This window comes from Mytilus trossulus, chromosome 1, assembly GCF_036588685.1.
Source record: "Mytilus trossulus isolate FHL-02 chromosome 1, PNRI_Mtr1.1.1.hap1, whole genome shotgun sequence".
NCBI lineage: Eukaryota > Metazoa > Mollusca > Bivalvia > Mytilida > Mytilidae > Mytilus > Mytilus trossulus.
Genome location: NC_086373.1, coordinates 40,699,627 through 40,720,889, shown reverse-complemented (window position 1 = coordinate 40,720,889; position 21,263 = coordinate 40,699,627). Strand labels below are relative to the sequence as shown.

The 21,263-nt window shown below is 32.2% G+C and overlaps 1 protein-coding gene across 1 annotated transcript; it reads right to left on the bottom strand.

Annotated features, from left to right (window-relative positions):
* Nucleotides 1–19,489: 19,489 nt before the first annotated feature.
* LOC134707843 (histamine H1 receptor-like) lies at nt 19,490–21,050 on the bottom strand. Its single transcript, XM_063567934.1, has one exon. It carries the CDS (start codon nt 21,048–21,050, stop codon nt 19,560–19,562), a length of 1,491 nt encoding a protein of 496 aa, XP_063424004.1. The 3' UTR covers nt 19,490–19,559.
* Nucleotides 21,051–21,263: the final 213 nt, after the last annotated feature.

Genomic DNA, 21,263 nt, shown 5'->3' with positions numbered 1-21,263 from the left:
GATGTAAGTTTGTTTTCGATTTGTGAGTTTGACTGTCCAATCTGGTATCTTTCCCCCCACTTTCTTTAATCCTTAGCATTTCACTTTTAAGCGCGTTCAATTCATCCAACAACAAATGGAAGTTTTTAACTACCTTGACTTGACCTTGTCATACGACATGCAATATCATTTGTACTTGCCCAGCATCTCCATTTTTTAAAATAAATAATAAGTTTGAATAATTCCACAATATAAAATTAATAATTGAAGAAAAAAAGAAGACTATTACAATATTTAAGCTACTATTTACATTACGTAAATTTCTTTAAAAAATTTTCGTTTTACTACCAACCACAGATGCTATTATTTCCAAGCAGCGAACATATTTATAAATTAATTTTAGCATTTTGAAATTATGTTGTTAAGAAAAGTAACTTACTAATGATTGTTCTGTTCAACAATAGTTATGATCATTGTATATCTAACTAATTTATTTATAGTTTATGGTTTTTTATAATAGCTTAGCGTAATGTTTTGCTTATTGTGCGTTTTGACAATACTTGTATTCCTCAAAATATATTGAAATTCAGTATCATTGATTTGGAAATTAATCTGCTTCATCAATCTTCATAAGACATTCATTTATCTTAAATAAAAAAAAATATATACATTTGCTTGCTTTTTTGCCTTGAATGTTTGTCCCTTATATTTTATTAACTATGTATTGGCATTTAGGTATCGCAGATCAAATTTATTCGTTCATAGTGTGTTAATTTACGTTGTTTGATTGAGTTGAGCCTACCATTTGATATTTTATCGTGTGTTGTTCTATGTTGTGATGTTATACTATTGTTTCAGGAAACACGTTATAAGTGTTTCTCGTTTGTATATAGATAAGCCCTTGGTTTTCCCGTTTGAAAGATTAAATTTATACTAGTAATTATGGGGCCCTTTATAGCTTGTTGAAGGCCGTAAATTGACCTATAATGGTTTACTTTTATAAATTGTTATTTGGTTGAAGAGTTGTATCATTGGCACGCACACCACATCTTCCTATTACAGGTCATTCTGATTAATCTTATTCTTAACAATATGCATTTTCAAGAAAAGATTTTTTTTTATTAAATTACATCGTTATTGGTAGATAAAAATTACATGAGCACTACGTGTGTATTTTTTGTTGGTGGACGCGGACTTGTGTGTTGTAATCAAAATCGAAAACATATACGAAACAAATGATTTCAGATATTATTTCAGTAGGTTAGTCTTTTAATACACTTAATTTTTTCCATTTACAATACAATGTGGATAACAACATACATGTATATGGTGAATTTTTTTTGAGTAACGGAACTGCGAGGAAAACAAAAAACAGAAAGTCCTTAATCAAACAGGAAAATCGAAAGCTAAAACACATTAAAAAGTATCGATAACAACTGTCATCCTAAATTGGTACACATAAATGGAGGGCAGTATAAACATGCATACATTCTTTATATATGAGCACATTTAGTTAATGAACACGATTTGGTCTTACTGCAGTTACCCATTATCTCCTATTCCTCATTATTCAATAAGATGTGTGTAATTTTTCAACAATAATTGAATTAATATTCGTACTAAAAGAAAAATAAACTCAATATTTAACCCTCTTGTAACATTACGTAAATGTTTTTTAAAAATTTCCTTTTGATGTTTTGCTATCATATGCAGATAATATTATGTTCAAATCAACTTATTTATGATTCACTTTCAGCACAAAATTATGAATTAAAGGATACTAACTAACTAATGAACTTCATGTTAAACAAAATGAGTATGAACAATGTATGTCTATTTGTGTTATAGAAAGTTCTATACAGAAAACGATACTGTTTTATTTTTCATATTCTCCAATTTTGACAATCCTGGTGTTCCTCGCAGTATAACGAAAATCTATATTATTGTCTTGTAAAGACATCTGTGATTTTGACAATCCAAATTTCCTAGAAAGAAAAGCTAACTTATAAGTAGATAGCATGATCTGCATATGTGTATGGGTTTGTGGGTGAAAATGGATTTGTGTCGTGATCAAAGGAGTTCAATATCATAGCGGCAACGTTATGCTACGTAAATTGTTGTCTGCTTAACGACTAGCTAACCTACCTGCTATTAATATATATGTAGCAGCTATTCTAGCTACACGTTCTATAGTCATAAATCTACGTCGCTTTTGTAGCCGCTACGATATTGAACTTAACCCAAAACTGTCACACATAGATTCGCCAACACCGAAAAACACGTACATGGTACCTGTTTTGGTGTTGTGCTAACTATTTCATTTGATAGATATAAAAAAATAGTTTTCTTTACGTTCTATCGAGATTGAAGACAATTTTCAAATATCATTAGAGTTTATGGTTGTTTTAATAGCCTGTGCATTTAGATACCATTTATGAAACTTATCGATCAGTTGCATACACGTTTTCTGAGATGTTATCAATTATAAAAAAAGAAGATTTGGTATGATTGCCAATGAGACAGCTGTCCACAAGAGACCAAACTGACACTGACATTAACACCTTTGAGTCACCGTACGGCCTTCAACAATGATCAAAACCCATACCGCATAGTCAGCTGTAAAAGACTCCAACAAGACAATGTAAAACAATTAACACGATAAAACTAACGGCCATATTCATATAAAAAATGATCGAAAAACAAATATGTAACACATTAACAAACGACAACCACTGAATAACAGGCTCCCGACTTTGGACAGACACGTACATAAATAATGTGGCGGGGTGAAACATGTTAGCGGCATCCCAACCCTCCCCTAACCTGGGAAAGTGGTATAACAGTACAACATAAGAACGAACTATTAAAATCAGTTGAAAAAGGCTTAACTCATCAGATGGACAAACATACAAGTGGACGCGGCCGGGTACTCATACATCCCGACACAAAAATACACAAAGAACAGATCTGAGATTACTCACAGTTATCTGACAGCTTGTTCAAAGCAACTAACAACTAATAAAAAAATCATGCATCTAAGACTAAACTATCAATCCGTACACATCCAACGTTCAATGGATTTAGTGTAAAGACGTCATAAACAGCCAGAGAAACACATGACATTGTGCAATGCCAAGTTACAGGTATCGACAGATTGTAGATCCATAAATATTTATATGAATATAACATACTAGTAATATTTAGTTAGCTTTTAATTTACTGAAAAAAAAAAATCAATATTTATACCAATAAAAACAATATTCAATGATCTTATTACAGTGTTGAATAGGAAACCTTTAAGAATAAGTTTATTTAAAGAAGCGACAGGTTACATGAATCATTTCAAAATATCCGGGCACGGTTGACAACATTACCGTAAAAATGAGGATGTGCTATCCCGTTTGAAATAAGCAACCAAACTTCAAAATCAAATGTTTATATCAATGGAAAAAAAATAGTAAAGGTTTTAAGTAATATATGGTAACGATATCTCTGGTTTAATAATTTACCAGTAATACATAGATTGCGTTCGTTAAAATAAAAAAAAACGTCACAACAGACACGGGCATAGCGAACGAGCTGTGAAATATAAACACCATAAGATGGTGTCAAAGGAACATTTTAGTGTGGAGTTTCCTGTTTAAAAGCGAGATATCTTAAATCCAGGAAAGGACAGTTAGTACCGAATAAATTTGATCTGCTTGTAACTTGGTTAAATTTGAAAAAAAATGTTAACCTATCAATTTAGAAAGTCATAGAGCGTTGTAATTATTTCATGTATGATCTCAAAATGACATGAATTACAATCATTCATTACTAGATGTAAATTGTTCATAACCGATTAGGATTAGACCAATATCAATATGTTGTTCTTTACTCAATAGTACGTTTTCTTCAAATTTTATTGAGATTTTGTGTATAGTTTAAATTGAGATTTCAAAAGTGAAGAATGCACCATGCTGTCTGTTTATCTAGCTACTTTTAAATAAGATGTGGTACGTTCATTAAGTTATCCATCACAATACCATTTTAACGGTTTGTGGGATAAATTGATAGATCTCATTCGACATAGTTAATATCATAAGTCAAATGGTTGTCATTTCACTTTTTCTTCATGCCGTCGTGTAGTCTGACTCTCTGTTTGTTATTTACATGTACCTCTTGCATCTTCCCAACTTACAGATTCAATTTAGATAAGTACACATACATATATGACTTTTTTTTTTAATTTATATGAAACATATTTGTATGTAATATATCTAAAAAGTGTGTATCACTGAACTATAAATAAAGGCAACAGTATTATACCGCTGTTCAAAACTCATAAATCCATGGACAAAAAACAAAATCGGGGTAACAAACTAAAACTGAGGGAAACGCTTTACATATCAGAGGAGAACAACGACACCATATTAAAATGTTACACACACTGAAACGGACTAAGCATTTGAAAAAATCCTATGAGAACAACTAATATAACATCAAAACCATAAACTCATTTTCCTCGTTCATACTATTCATCCTTCAGCATTACCATTTCCAGCGCAAGATACGGTTCAGATAAACGACACAACGACATTGGAATGCGCAGGAATTATTTCAGTTTAGCTTAAAGGTACATTTAAATGTCTAAATGTTATGCTTTTAACAAAATCTGACCTTTATGACTTTTTTTAGTAAGTGAAATTACTAAAGATGATCACACAAAACTTACGGTCAATAAGTTCGTGTATACTTTAAAATATCTTGGACGCGTGAATAGTTTTGGTGATAACTTCTACAAGTGGAGCCATATGAAATCAAGAGAAAACTTATATTTCAAAAAAGAACTAGAGAGGGGAAACTAAAAGGACAGACAGGTGTTACAGGACAACTTATTCATAATACAAACATGCAGCCCTTTGATGAAGGGGTCAAGGTAGATAATCAGACGAGGGACAATTTATCACCCAAGACGAAGTCATAAAGAATAGTCCCGTAAGATCGAAAGTTTTTTAAATGTGCTCTTGTTTTTCTGTCCGTGATTGTCGAAACCGTGATTGTCGAAATTACCCACCCAACAATCCCAATCTACCCACTTTTATATACCGATTTTATTTCGTTTTTATTTTGCATCTAAATTGTGCATGTAAAAAAGTACGTGTTTTAGTGTTGGTAATAACTGTTTTTAATATTTGATTTTATTTTCGTGTACAGCCTTCAAAATATGTAAATTTAATTTCAAGAAATTTGAAATATAACTCATTAAGTTTTGAGCAATATGCAAACATCAAATAGAGCTGATTTAATTTGATAATTATATATGGCTTCATATTAGCTCTGAGTAAACAGAATTATTGAATTCTTCTCTAGCTGTTCCATATGAATTGGAAACTACGACCATAAAATTATTGTATTATCCTCCGTGATTATCAAAGGATATTGTGGTGGAAAAATGGTATTATACTCGACACTGACAAATAAGAATTATGCATTTTTCTATTATAAAGCTGTTCTGTTCGCTTGTGATATTTCTCCGAAGTTTAGGTCTATGACAGAAAGTAATTATTTATCGTACGGACATTCATCCTGAACTGTTGACTTATTACTGGCACTATTAACCTCTCATATCAAAAGTTCAGGCATCACAAACATTATAATCCTTTCAAAACCATTCACTCTTTGTCAATAGGAAAATAATAATTAATTAAAATCAAACTACCTTCGACAGAATTAGATGAGGGTATACTTGGTAAAGGTCAATGAGACAGGAACCCAAAAACATGATTAAACCAAAATTGATCTGGAGGTCAAACAAAGGGTCACTAACAATAAATAGATATGTAAACCACTTATTTGTCAACAAGGAAAATTAAAATACTGATTCCAGAAAAGGAGAAGAGGTCTCAATTAATTTTTTTCAACAAAAAGAAGGTCGTAATTTATCTGATTTTAACTTTTCAAATACTTAAAAACGCAAAGTTATTGAAAAGATAATAGAAGAATTTGTCTTAGGCCACGAATGCCGCTGCTCAAGCTTTCCTATAATAAATGTATTTGAAAATACGTTTGGGACTGTTGGTCAATTGTTACACTTAAAGTACCGTTCCGCCTAGCTTCAAACATAACTAAGTTCAAAGATGGAAAGTTAAAATTAATTTCCAGGTTTACACGGTAAAAGAAATGCATGCAATTTTTTTTTTTTTTTTTTTTTTAATCACCATTTAAAAGTTATCAATTATCTTAAGCATACTTATAGGTGAATAAACTAAACAGTTAAAACATCATGACTTAACATGAAAAGCGCCGAAATCACAAACTAGTCCACAGAAATATAACGTAAAAATACTAAAGACTGAGCACTACGGACACAATAAAAAAAATAATAAACTGTATAGGATTTCCAAGCAAGTAGATGCATTGGTACTCATGATAATTACTTAATTAAAGAAAATAGGAAGGATTTGATTGTTACAAAACCCTGGTCGTCTTTTGTATATATGTATTCCATAACGGTCAATAAATTCATGACGGCGTTATCAAAACTTTCGAAGGGATTACTTTTTTATTCATAAAAGGTAGGTCGTGGTAAGCACGTGAAATTTCGGCTACAACAGAAACATCTAGTATGATAAATTGTAACAGGCAAACTAAGAAAGTTTCAAAGGTTACAGGAAGGTTTTTTTAACAAGCAGATTATTTAGTTCACCTGTAGAGTTAACAAGTATGTGTTTGCTCCACCTCCTGACACACACAAACACATAAAGTAAGACATAACTTTCTGCTATGATATTACACTAACTTTTAGTGCGGTACTGTTTCAACAGTACTTTTATATTTTTATCATTTAAGTTTGCCCTGACTTCATGCTGACCAAATACTGAAATCGGAAATTTAACAATATCATCTGTGAAAGTAAGACCCGTCATGATAAAAGATATTGTCTGATATTATCGGATAACTAAAGAAAGAAAGCTGCTGGGTAAGACACAATGATATCCTTAAAATAATATAATATGATTACTAAATAATTCTTTATACATATAGGCACTGTGATGATTAATCAGTTTTGTCCTTGACGAAGGCAGGTTAAATCGGTAATTTTACTGAAGAATAGATACACTGTCATCGTATATATATTCTTGTGACCTACATAGCACAAATTGTAACATTTTTAAAGAAATGTTGAAATATTAGGCAGTGTTCACACCAAACGATGTGTAAAGTAAACATGTTTACATCTGGTTTAATGTAATGTACAATAGTTTCACATTAAATTTGTTCACATCTATACACCTTGTTTAGCTACCTGCACATAAAGTTTGTGTAAACTATATGTCATTTAAATGTTCATTACGTAGAACAGAATTCAAATTTTCGAACAACTTTTCTAGTAGTAATAGGGAACGACCATTTGACTTTAAAAAAAAGGGGGTGATTTTACTACAATTTGATTATAAAAATCGGGTCATACAGATAATTAGAATGAACAAATATTCTGAATCCAAAGTTTGCCCATACGTTATAGTGTCAAATATTGAATTGGTACCATAGAAAAAAATACTTTAATACAAACTTTTGCGCGAGAAAAAGTTCTGACTCAGACCCCCGCCTTTTCCTCCTTTGAAGTAAAGGAGTTGCTGCTATAAGAAAGTCATTTTGGATGATTTGCAGTAGTTTCAAGATGTCTCGATTACGCATTAAAAAACGTGGGCTTTGCTTACAGACCAGACGAAGAAATAAATTGCGATGTTAATTAAGGATTACTACATTTCTATCTAAAGTTTTCTGTTTGTTTCAAATGGTATTTTTTCTCCAAGGGGTATTTAGCAAAAGGAGGAGGTTATATTTTTTTCTTCTTTTCTAACTGTATTTTAACGGACTTGAGATACTGCACAAACAAACAAGTATCCTCACCCTTTTTCAGTAATGCATTTATGAGTGAATCGTTGTTTGAATTAAGACCAGTTACAAATATTTGTGTCACTGTGTACGTCCTTTCGATTCTGGAAGACCTTTTCAAATGAATTATGTGTTCGGCAATGACGATGGATGAGTCTTGTCTGTCTTGATAAGCTAGGGGTTAATAAGGCTACGTTAAGTGTTTTTTATAACAAATAAATATATCAAGTTTTATAGACAAGTATTTTTGCGAAGAACTTTATTGATAAGTGTTATAAGTATCAATTAAGTTAAAGTTCTGAATGTCTTGTTTTATGTACACTTAACCTACACAAGGCCTACATCGACTATCGACTGCATGTATACACAACATGATTTACACTACATGTAAACATTGAATTTTATTAATGAGAACGTAATTATGTTTAGTTTATGTGTGAATTACACTAACACAACACCAGGTTTTGGTCAATGTGAACACGGCCTTATTCTTTTGTATTGATTTCCCCTTTCACATAACATATTCTAATCAGCTATATGAGTATAACACTATGGTATATCTAATGAAAATCATATGGAATGCACATGAGTTACTTAGTAATTGAAATTAACTGCTGAGGGCTCAGGTTTATACTCACTTCCCAATTTTAATTTCTTTTGCGAATATGTACAGAAGTAACTGACAAAAAAATGTGTTCGGACTTTCCCTCTACCACCCCTGTAAAAACAGACAGGAATAGAAAAAAACATTCATATTTTTTAACAATAAAGACGAACTATACAATAATATTATGCTAGGATATTTTGATGGATGGAATGTATTTGGTTAGTGTGGGAAGTGTTTCACCTAAATACAAACCTTTCTATATATGTGAAGATTTTGTCAGCTTCAGCAATAAATAACTTGTCAAAGGTGGATATTTTGACATAGTTTTACAAATTATAATTTACCCCAAGAAGAAACCCGCTCTGGACTTGCACAAGTCAACAGAAAGTAAGGTAAACCAGTTGCAATAATATTCTTGTAAAATTATTACATAATTTTGCATTTGCTACAAGGCTGATATTCACACACAATATTTGTCGCTCTATCATGACAGTAATGAACACTTATTTACTGCATATGAGGACATGTATCTTGAGACACCAATCGTTTCCATAAAGTCTGTGTCTCGGGGAGAATAAACCTGGCATTGTCCGAATTGCCATGTAATAAGCGTTTTATTATACAGAAAATACGGGACTTGAAATATTTGCTTTCATTCAATTGGTTTTAAACTATTTACCAGTTTATATTCTTTAAATTCATAAATCCTGCTTCAAGAGAATAGTTTTACCCTGTAAATAGAATTTGAAACTGTCAACCGATTTTAATTTTTTTTGAAAATTTAATAAAACTATTAAATTCACTCGTCTATAATTTTATGACGAAAATACAAACTAAGGTATATGTACTTGTTAAACTCTTTTTCATCATTTTTATTATTTAAAACAACGTAAACTAACGAGCACCCCTTATTATAAAAAAACAACGTAACTCAGCGCGCTTCTTAATCACATCAAACATAATGTGTAAGAGCAATTCAATCTTTTTACCATAACATAATTATAGCATTCGTAGGCAGACAATTCGCCAGTTAAAACAGTTTGGATGGTGTCATTCTTTAACAGATAAAGCGAACAAGAAATATTGTTATTTGTGTTAAATGGATTCGGTCTTTTGTCATTCTATCAGAGAGAAGTTTGTCGATGATCGAAAGTGAAGCCTAAAACTGATTGAAACTGTCACAGAAATAATGGAAAATAAATCGCAGAAATAGTGATTGCCTTTTGGTTAATGATCGTTCTATGAGTACGAAAGCGTTTAGTTTAACTCCAGAAATAAATAAATAAATGAATGAATAACTTATTATATTCTTATATTTTTTAAACATGTAATTAATTTTTGGACTTCTACACGTTGTCAATATTACTCGAAAACGTTTGAGGTGTGATGAACAGACAAAAATAAACACTATAAATATTTCTGGAAACTTGATATTATGTCGAGTAAGTTATTTCCAAATACGGTAGTATTTTTTGTGGGCGTGTACTCGACAAAATCTAAATTTAAAATAAGAGTAGACATTAAAAAAAAAACAATTCCATTTACGAAAGGAATTTAAATATCAAAATATTAACATGCCAAGAAGTGTTGAAGTGACGATGTGGGTATATAATTTTTATCTTACAAAATAAAGAAATATTTGGCATGAAACATTTACCTCAATGAAGAAAAAAAAAAGGAAAATCAATTGTAGATGCTGGTTCCACCACTGAAACAGTAGTTTTGTGTCTGGTTTTAAGCCAATATTCTCTATTTTAAGCTAATGATGCAATTTTGAACTTTTTATGTTAACTTCGTTTTTCTTGGAAAGACAGTTTTTTTTTACTATTTGACCTCATCTCGAAAAGGAGATGGACTACCTTTTTTAATTTTTGAGTATAAATATTCTTTCATAAATCACAATTACTCAAATAAATTCATAAATGTGTCACAATAAGTCGCTAGCGCTTAATAAACATGATTTTCTTTTACTCATGTTATAAATAAGCAGCACTACCATTCTGAAATAAATCAGGAATGCAGCATCTTTGAAAAGAGGGAAACGATTGAATGACAATACTACCCAGTTGCGATTAAAAATATATTCAGTGCAAAAATTTAGCAAGTATATTTTCATTTCTCCTAAAACGTTGAAGGTTGAGAAGCTTCAAATATAAAAAGAGGGTAAATAAATTAACAGTATATAAGAAGTTTTGCAATTGTTAGTGAGAGGTTTGGCTAGCTTTAAAACCAGGTTTTTTCCAACAGTTTCTACTTTAAAAAGATGACTCTTCCGAGTCACAAGTTTGACAGTTATTGTCCATTCGTTTGATATGTTTGAGCTTTTGATTTTGCCATTTGATAAGGAACTTTCAATCTTTAATTTTCCTCGGAATTCAATATTTTTGTGATTTTACTTTTTAATATTGTTAAAACGATTTCAGCGTTGACATTTTGAAAGGTGCAACCATCATGTTATACCACTTTCCTATTACCGGATTGCTACTAAAACTTAAACAAATCCTAGACATTCTTTTTACTCAGAGCGACGTGCAGTATTTATCTTCTTAGTAAAAACCACATAACTGATATTTTTTAGTTATAAATAAAACCATTAATTGCCCAATGCTCACAGCTACAGTGTAAAGTGTCAACATAAAACGTTTCAATGTCAAATATAATAAAGTGATTTGATTGTGATCATCCAGATGCCACTTGTAAGAAGATTTACCAATATTTTAAGTTATCTAATTGTCTTGCTTATCTCATGTATTCTTAAGCCTTGAACTCTGATTGAACCAAATAAATAGCGACTATGTACCATTTATTTTGTCATATGGTTAATAACAGCATGCAACAGACATGTTCAAAAACAATTTCTTTTGTCATTTCGTTCCAATTTGTTATAATCAAAGCTAACTAGATTCAATAAAGAACAATATAAGAAGTGTTGATACAATAAACTTACGTTTACTTATGTTTGGTTAAGGTTTGTTAGTTTATAGCGTATCTTTAATAACATACATTTTCTTTTCATGTATTTGACATATCAGACATTCGTGTCAAGTTCGTCCAGTAGAAAACTTAATTACCACAGCAGAATATCAAGAAACAAATATAATTAAACCATCAGTCGTAACAATATTAAGCACAATACAAGATTTTTGACAGAACAATGGATTTCCAACAAACATAAACACGTTAGAAACAAAGAGGCCATTTTCTTTGATCTAATAAATTCGATAGAAGTAATACTAATAAATAGCTCTAAATAAAACAAAATGTTTACTCCGTTGACCCTTATGACGTCTGAATCTGAGCTATGGCTTTTGTATTACATGCCTTACAAAGAAACACATTTGATTTCGTCACATGCTTTACAAATAACACATTTAATTTCAATGTTCGTCACTTTTAATAGTTTTAAACTTTTTATGAGAACTGTATCTCAAATCTAAGAATATATGTTAATATATTTATTTAGATTAGGGAGACAGTGTAAAGTGTCTATATAAATGGATCTATATGTCACCATTTTCATAATATACTTTAATTTTAACTTGATTTGCAGTAGCACATCATCGGGTTTAATCTGTAATGATATGTGACTTACTATGTATTTCTTATTAGATGACCAAATTATAAAAGCTTTTAGAAAATAATTAATTTTCACTTATTTCTTTTAATTTAGATTATGCATGTCTACTAAGATTAGTTAGATGACATTCTTAATGAAAATCAAAAATATTGTTCAAAGTTGTGCTGTCTTTGGAATACAACATAATACATTGTGTTAAAAGACGACATTTGTTTCAAAATGTCACCAAAACATCACATGTATCATTAAAACACTTTGATTTGATAAAAACATACAAAAAAGGTGAAAAACGTTTTCAGTATATGATGTTCTCTATAACATTCAAATATGACAATTTTGGGATTGTATACATGTACATGCGAGTGACAAATACATAATAAATTGACAAGGTCTCTTTAAACATTTGTAAACATTACGAAACCATTGCTAAAACTTATATTAAATCATCACAACCTGTCAGTTTTGAGTTGTTTGTTTCCCGAATTCCAGATATTACACTTGAATTACAAAATGATTGAACTCCTTTAAGCAGTTAAGTATTTCGTAATGTATTTACTGGTTGTGTTTTATATTGACATAAACTTTTATTGTTCAAGTTTAATTGATGTTTACATGTGGTATTTGACAGACATTACATAATAGTTATATTATTTATGAAGAAGAAAACATACCAATGTTTTGGCAAATGAACTAATTTATAAAGTCAATAACACTTCTTTGGAAAAAGTGTTATTTAGTGTCCCGATATATTGTGATCCGTAATACATCAATAGGATGTTTAACTTGAAAGTATTTATAGATGAGGATAATTCCGGACATTGGGTTTAACGCCAAAAAGAATACGTTTCTTGCTCTTTCCCAAAGCGAAGTTGTTGATATGAATTAGAAGTAAGAAATTGAATGGGTCTATAAATACACATGATACTTCGGTCTTTAAAGACACAAACCTTCTATGTTGTGTCATGTGTACTATTGTTTGGCTGTTTATCTTTTTCATTTTTAGCCATGGCATTGTCAGTTTATTTTTGATTTATGAGTTTGACTGTCCCTTTGGTATCTTTCGTCCCTCTTTCACAATGTACCTGTACGACAAAGAAGATTTTATTCGTCATCAAGCTCTCCCAACCCCCTGAGATAAAGCACCAAACTTTTTCAACTGTTTGACAAAAATGTTTGATAAGGAATAAGGTAGTGACAATGCACTTGGATAGTCAAAATTTACCCCACGACACTTACCAAGGAGGAAATTCTCAATAATGATATATCTGTTCTTCTTTCCTTTAGACTTTCAACCAAATGACGTAGAACTGCCTTCACTCTATATTATACCTAAATTACATAAGTGTCCTTACAAACAACGTTGCATTGCTGGATCTTTCAAGGGCTCAAAGAAATCTCTATTTTAATTATTAGTATCAATATTATCAACAATAAAAGCCAAATTTATTGTGAGACTACCTATTCTATTACATGACATGAGTCAGATGAGGATTCTCAACAATTCAACAGATCTGTAGAAATAACTACACTATTATCCCAATTGTTGCAAAAGCGTTATACTATTTGATAATTTTGTCTTTAAAAATTGCGTTGCTCTTTTAAAATTACACAAAAAATTTCAAAGAATTTTTCCTCTTTTGCTTCTTAAAATCAAAAGGACACAAATAGATGGAAACTAACTCCTCTTCTTGCAATTCTGTTCTTTGTTTCATTTGAGACTGACTTCATGCAGGAGCGTCTTCAGCTGGGGTCACATATTCACGATTTTTACTGCCGTCCTTGACAATACCATTCCCGATTAAAATTAATTAAAAGTCTGATCAAGACCCTATGAATCGTAGATGGTAATTCAAACTTAAATTAAAGTTGGCAAATTTTTTTTTAATCACGACAACAATCAGATATTGTTCAGGAAGCGTCGATATTCAACCGTTTCCAAGCGAATTTATCCCGATATTCCCGTTCTAAATCCGCTTCTAATCCGATTTGTATCTTTCGCCAGGTAAAATTCGACCGAGTCTGTCACGGCTGCGTCCCGATTCTACCGAATGTAATCCGACATATATCAGATAGTGACAAGACAGTGAACCGACGCTGACGGAAGTTATCCGTTCGAAAACTGTCGGCATACTCGGGATGATCAGGTACTGTCGGAATGTAATCCTATCACGGTCCGCTCTATCGTATTGCAAACGGCTTTGTCTGGTCTCAGTCGTAGTGTATTCTGTAATTGTTGGGACTCTGTCGTGGGTATCATTGACGAATTTATAATTAATAACGGGACTGTTTCGGAACGGTTTCGGCAAAAACGGTTCGCAATCCACAAAATCTGGATGCAATCTGGACTCAATCGGCAGAAAAACAGCAATAAAGAAATTCTCCAGATCATTCTCGTTCCACAGGACACCGTCCCGAATACACAGAACATTGTTAATAACTCGATCCGATACAGCATAAGCTGTCACGACATAGGCTCGATTGTAATCCGACTAGGCAAAATCGGCTTAGTTTCCCCGAATGTTACGGGACGCACCTAACTGTCGGGGTGCTTTGCCGAACTATTCGGACCCTTCCCGACCATTAAGAATCTGTTACGAACTAAAACGACTGCGTTCAGACCATAATAGGACATTCCAGATAATTGAGGATACTAATCCGATTTTTAAACTTTTCGTGTCGTATCGCTGTCTGATCTCAAACTGGAGCAATAATCGGCAATGTGTGAACCCCGCATTAGGACGAATGAAAGGAAGCTAGTACATCCTTCAACTTCACTCTCCGCTATATAGATAATACTCTCTCACTAAAAAAAGACTAAAAAAAAGTTGGTATCTATGTTGAACTTATCTATCCCCTGTCATTTGAATAGATTGAATAGATAAAGTAAACCCTACTTCCTATCCTGACTTACATCAAGAAGTTGACAATGATCATGAGGGTCAGTTGGAAACAAAACTTGACATTATGAGAGATGATTTTAGCGTTTCAATTGTAAACATTCAATATCTATTAGAAAAAATCCAGCAGTGCCTGTATATGAAGTATATTTCTTCACTTTATAACCAATTTTATTTGCTAATTGAAAATTAGACGGAATAAAATAATTTTTGACAGCACAGAAGATTATTCTGTTTAATTGGTTATTACTAACCGACTTAAATAAAAGAGTGAGCAATTAATACTCTTAATATATGATGTCTCTAGTCTGGTCAAAGGGTCAGAGTGTCCTTCTTAATTAAACGATAAATTGTTAAAATTAGATAACATATTTTCACGTGCAGAAAAATTTCATTTATGACCAATGCATGATTGGATTTCATCTTTCTTATTGGTCAATGATCTTGCGGGTCAGCACGAGTTTATGTGTAAGTGCATTGTGGTCACTCCTTTTATCATCAGCATTTGATGTGTTAACTTGTGATCAAACAATTTGTTCAAAATATCATAATTTCATACATAGAAGGTTGCTGAAATTAATTCTTTTAAACATAGAGTTCCAAGTTGTAATTGATTTTTGTAAAATATTATGGACGACACAACGAGTTGATTAACTGTTATAGATTATCTGGTTAAATTTTATTAGACTTATCGCAGGGTTTAAGCTGACATGCACCAATTGACGGATGACACATGTGAAGAAGATTTTAGTTACCTTTCCAGAGCACCTGAGATCAGTTTTTTTTTTTTTTTTTTTTGAGTTCGTGATGTTCTGTCTTTAGTCTTCGATATTGAGATGTGCATCGTGTTGTTTGTCTTTAGGACTTATTTCTAATTTTTGACATTGTAAACGTGTCATATAAACTTAGGAAGATGTGGAATGATTGCCAATAAGACATATGCAACTAACGAGATTGAAAGTCCCGTTATTATGTCTTGGCTCTCTTTAATAAGGGCAATTATTAACATATTATTTTAATTCATGTATCTGCTATTTATATAAACATAAAAGTATTCTCTTTATACCTTTTTCTGCATTGAACATTTGCACTCAAAATGGCTTGACGCTTGTTCTTCCGGCATGAATTTATCATGATATTGGAATATCAACCACAATCAATAGAAACACCACCATAGGGGCATTTTGATTTACATATAAGTAGATCATCATAGCTTGCTTTCTATAACTGATAGCATTCTTGTAATGTTTTGTGTTTGACTTTTTAATTTCGCAATTTGAATAGGGACTTTTCGTCTTGAATTTTCTTCCGTGTTCTTTAATTTAGAGATTTTACTTTTTATCGATGTGTTTCAAATCAAGTCAAGGCTTCAACTTCATAAAAGCATTAAGACGACCTCGATCACAAGTTTTAACCCATTTTTTCTTGATTTCGATCGGAAGAAAAACAACAGAAAACATAACATTGCCAAATTTAGCAGCAATGTTATTGATAAAAAATCTACCTAAAGACACAAACCAAAAGAGAAAATTAAAGTACACAAGAGAGGAGATATATTCAGATCACAAATACCATGATTGTCATATAATTACCAGTGCATAAACGTAGGCCAAACAAAAAAGTATCTGTGTTCACTGTCACATGCTAAAAAAAACCTCAGGATAAGTAGGTAGGGAATATTTTTTTTTTCTTTATTTTTTTTTATTTTTAATTTTTTTTTTCAAAATTGACAACATTGTGACTTTGACAGAGCCCAATCAAAAACAAAAAAAAAACTTTAGGTAAGTCGTAGGTAGGGGCACAGGAAACGCACATACTTTTTTGTTTAGACTTTGAAATTTTATATTTGCCTCAGACGCGATTTTCGTCCATAGGTGACGTTCGAATAAAAATAAAATAATGTTCAAAAGGCCAAATAAAGTACGAACTTGAAGACCATTGAGTAATATTGAGGACCAAAAATTCCTAACAGTTTTGCCAAATACAGCTAATGTATTCTGTTCCTTTATGTAGAAAAGCCTTAGTATTTCAATAATTCAAAGTTTTGTTAGCAGTTAATTAATAAATCTAAACATATCAATGATAATTCATGTCAGACACAGAAAAGATGACCTCAATTATTTACAACTGTGTGAGACTGCTTGATTTTGGCCTTAAGCTTTTATTCTTTTATCGAGCGTCTATAATGAATCTTTAAATTTTGCAAAGTGTCAGTATCAAATAATGTTTAGAATACAACACGCGATCCTCAATTGATCGAAATAAAATTGTTTGAAAACCTGGTGTAATCTATTTTTATGGAGTCTGTTTTTCGAGTTAACATTTAGCATAGCAGTCAACACGTCACCAATATATCATCCAATTGAGATACGCCAAACGCGCGTCTACATAAGACTCATCAGTGACGCTCAGATCATAGTATTTTGAAAGTTATAATATTAAATAAGTATAAATTTGAAGAGCATTGAGGACCCAAAATTCCAAAAAAAATTGCAAAATAGGCTATGTCTGGGGTAAGAAAATCCTTAGAATTTCGAATAATTCATTCATTGTTAAGATAACATATAGGCGGTTTAAAGAGGGAACGTGACCAAAGTACCATTCATTCCTTTGGTATTCATTCTTCATTGTTGCTCAAATTATATTGACAACAGGGGTATAGAAAGCTGTGATTTGTTGCGCAGGTTATTTTTTAGTGTGTAGTTGCTGGAAACAATGAACAATCTTGATCAGGCGCGTAGCTGCCTTTACGCAAAAAAAAAAAAAATAATAATCCTGAAATTGAATTTCGGATAGTCTTTAGTCTTTCCGGATTATCGTGTCTGGCGGTGTCTGTACTTGCAACTACAATCACGACACAAAGTTTAACCCCGGTAGAAATAAAAATAAAAATGAAGAAGCTAGATTTTTATTTTAGCAAGAAGGAAGCGGATAACGAAAGCTAAAAACGTTTTATCTAATTCGCCCAGCAAAGATGTAAATGAGCCATGTACATCGTTTTCACAAGACGTTACTGCAAAGAAAATAACATTGTTTGACGCCCCTTATCCTGATATGTCTTACCTAACAAATGATGAGTTGTCAAAACATGAAACAAAAGTCAACCTACTGCAGCAAGAATGGAAGCCAAACTCGTATGGAAACTACTCTTTCCCATCTAGGTAATTAGAATATGAAAACAACAATATTACTTTTATATGTTATGATATAAATACCCCACCCCTTCCTGGCTTTCTGTAGTAACTTAGTCGGCTTCGGATATACATGTATATACAAAGAATTTACATTTTGCACATGAACACGAGGGTCTTCATTTTCACAGGACGATTTGAAAAAGAAAATATGATGCACACGTGCAGAATAATCATATATAATTGCATATGAAATGCAGAACGCCCCCGGGTCATATACAAGAGAGTGATACAATTGGGGAGGGGGTACATACACGATCGGAAGAACGTTAAAAAATGCCAATCACCAATGAACGGGAAACTTTTTTTTGCAAAATATAATAAATCTTGCAGGACTAAACGTTAAACAACAGAACATAACAAAAACTGACGTTGCACAAAAAAACCTATACCACCCAATATAAGTGTTCAACCATGGTACAGGACAGACTGTCTTCGTTGGCCCTCATACATATTCATAGAGAAATGGATATTGACACCGAGAGAGTTCTGAGATCATTTGCCTTGGCAAAAAAAAGATATATGGACTTTGGATATTAACTAGTCTATACTTTAGTTTAAGTCTTACATGCAGTATTAACATTTAATTATACAGGCTTAATAAAATCACCTTGAAAACATCTTAGATTTATTTCCCTTACTTATAAGTCAAGACTTAAAAGTAGCCGTTCGATTTCATATTCCCATTTCGTCCAAAAGACTATTGATTCACCTAGGGTATCTGTGTTACAAATGACCTTCTACCGTTGTCATTCGATTTTAAAATGACCCTCGTGAGAAACACCACGGGTGTCTTGCAAGAAGCAGGACCTGCTTACCTTCGGAGCACCGGAGGTCGCCACATTTTTTCGGGGTCCGTGTTTTTCATCTGTATTTAGTTTTCAATGTTGAAAGTTTTTGCTTGTCATTTTTTGTCTTATCTGTTCCCGGGTTTCCAAATTACAAAACCCACTAGGATGTTACTATCGATTCTTGAAATATGGTATAGTAAGAAACAGATAGGGTATTTATCATTTTCATCATAAAATGGTCGAAAAAAAAATTCGGCTCGCTTCGCTCGGCTCAAAAATTTTTCCTGCTAGCATATTCACATGTCATCTTTTAAAAATTCGATCACGCAACTCATTGCAGTCATTTTGATTTTCATGTACATGTATGTATGAACGAATTCGTTCAATATCTTTTCAGTGTGTATTTCAACCGAAACTAACTTAACTTACGCTAACATAAGTCTTTAACGTGATATGTATCATGAATGGTATTACAAATTCGAATATGTATGTTACTTTTATGAACACAAATTTACATGACTTAGTGATCTTGTGATCTTTTTATGCAAATTGACCAGTCAGGATTATGTTTTAGATTGTCTAGTCCAAATGCAGCTTACAAACTGATTAGCACCATTTTCATTTTACCAACGCAAATTAATCATACCGCATTGTAAAGCTATTTCGTTCTGTGTTATTGACATCAGGTCTATGTCTGGGACGCGATTTAAATCCAAACATCTTTCTAAATTTCCTTCGAAAATTTGTATTGCACAATGGATAAAGAAAAGGATTAAGTGTCGAATTAAGATATCCTATCCACGTCATTGCGGTTAGAAGTCCTGGATCAATACATCCATCACAGAATGCGACAACGAGAAATAAAATAAAGTATGGTAGAAAACAAAGCGTAAAAGCTCCCATGATTACTCCAAGCTGTCTTGCCGCTTTGATTTCTTTTGTCAATGAAGAACTTCTACGAATATTACGTAGACGGTGGCCAATGTTAAGTAGTTTTGAAATGCGTCTATGCGAGTCATCGTTTAGTGTTGTTAAGCGATTTTTACCGTTCATTTGGGCTTTCTGACTAGCAACTGAGGTATGGTCCATTATGTTCGTTGCCTGTCGAATTTGTTTCAAACCATTAGACAGTGAATATAGCGACTTCTTTTTCTGTGTTAGCGAAGGCTCTAGTGACCTAACAGACTGTCGATCTTCACTACCAGAACTCCCCGTTGGTGTTCCGGACGGAGGAGACTGATCAATACCTATATCACAGGCATATGATGCAGGTCCACTTTGACATGAACCATTCATTTGTTTTTTGTAATAATATCGCTCCAATTTTTCCGTTGTGGAATCGAATACACCCTCATCGTAAATGTATTCAATACGTCTTTTAGGAATATATCGCGTGTTAAACTCTGTGACATGAAATTCTCGAAAGGCTTTTGGTATTACATTATTACGTCGACGAGTTTTATAAGTCGTTTGTTGACAATTATTTCCATGAACTGAATAAAATCCACTTGAAAAATGCATTTTTGAATCTTCTTTGAGAGAAGTTGTTATATTGTTTTCACTGCTATCATCTAATGTTTGGGAATCTAAACTTGGTAAAAACTGAACAGTTGGATGTTTTGAAGTGTGTCTTTGTCCAAGTTCTAATGCTGAACGTTTTCGAATTTCATGAAATACTTTTCCATACAGGCATATCATAATTGTAAGTGGAAGATAAAAATTAAAGAAAGCTGTTATAACTTTGAATGCTGAATCCTTTGCATATTCAGTCTCGCAAACATTGGAAGGTATACTTCTTATACCACCAAACACAAAGAAATGCCATCCAACAATTGGAATTATCCATAGTGATGACAAGAACCAAACAAAAGATATCATAAATAACGCCCTCTTTTTCGTTCGTTTTCTAATATACTTCAAAGGTGACTTCACAGAACAGTATCTATCAACACTCAATATAAACAAATTAAATATAGACGCCGTGCTGGCTATGTAATCCACAGATATCCATAACTGACAAAGTCCTACACCAAAATACCATTGTTCGGTAAAGATATATATTGCATTAATAGGCATGACAAACATACCAACAATTAAATCGGCAACAGCGAGGCTTACTATGTACATGTTGCTTACCTGAAATGATAAAAGAAAATATATTTGCAGATTATCTGATATCTATATTTAAATAATTCTTAACACCGTCGCACAAATACAGACTTTTCTTTATGAGTCAAATTTAATACTTCATTAGTCTGGAAGACCATGATTGGTTATTAGTTTTATTAGTTTTAAACTAGTTTTCAGAAACTGTGAGTTATCTACATTTTGTGGTTTGTT

Coding starts and splice junctions, on each gene's coding strand:
- LOC134707843 (XM_063567934.1), bottom strand. CDS start 21,050: ATGTACATAGTAAGCCTCGCTGTTGCCGATTTAATTGTTGGTATGTTT.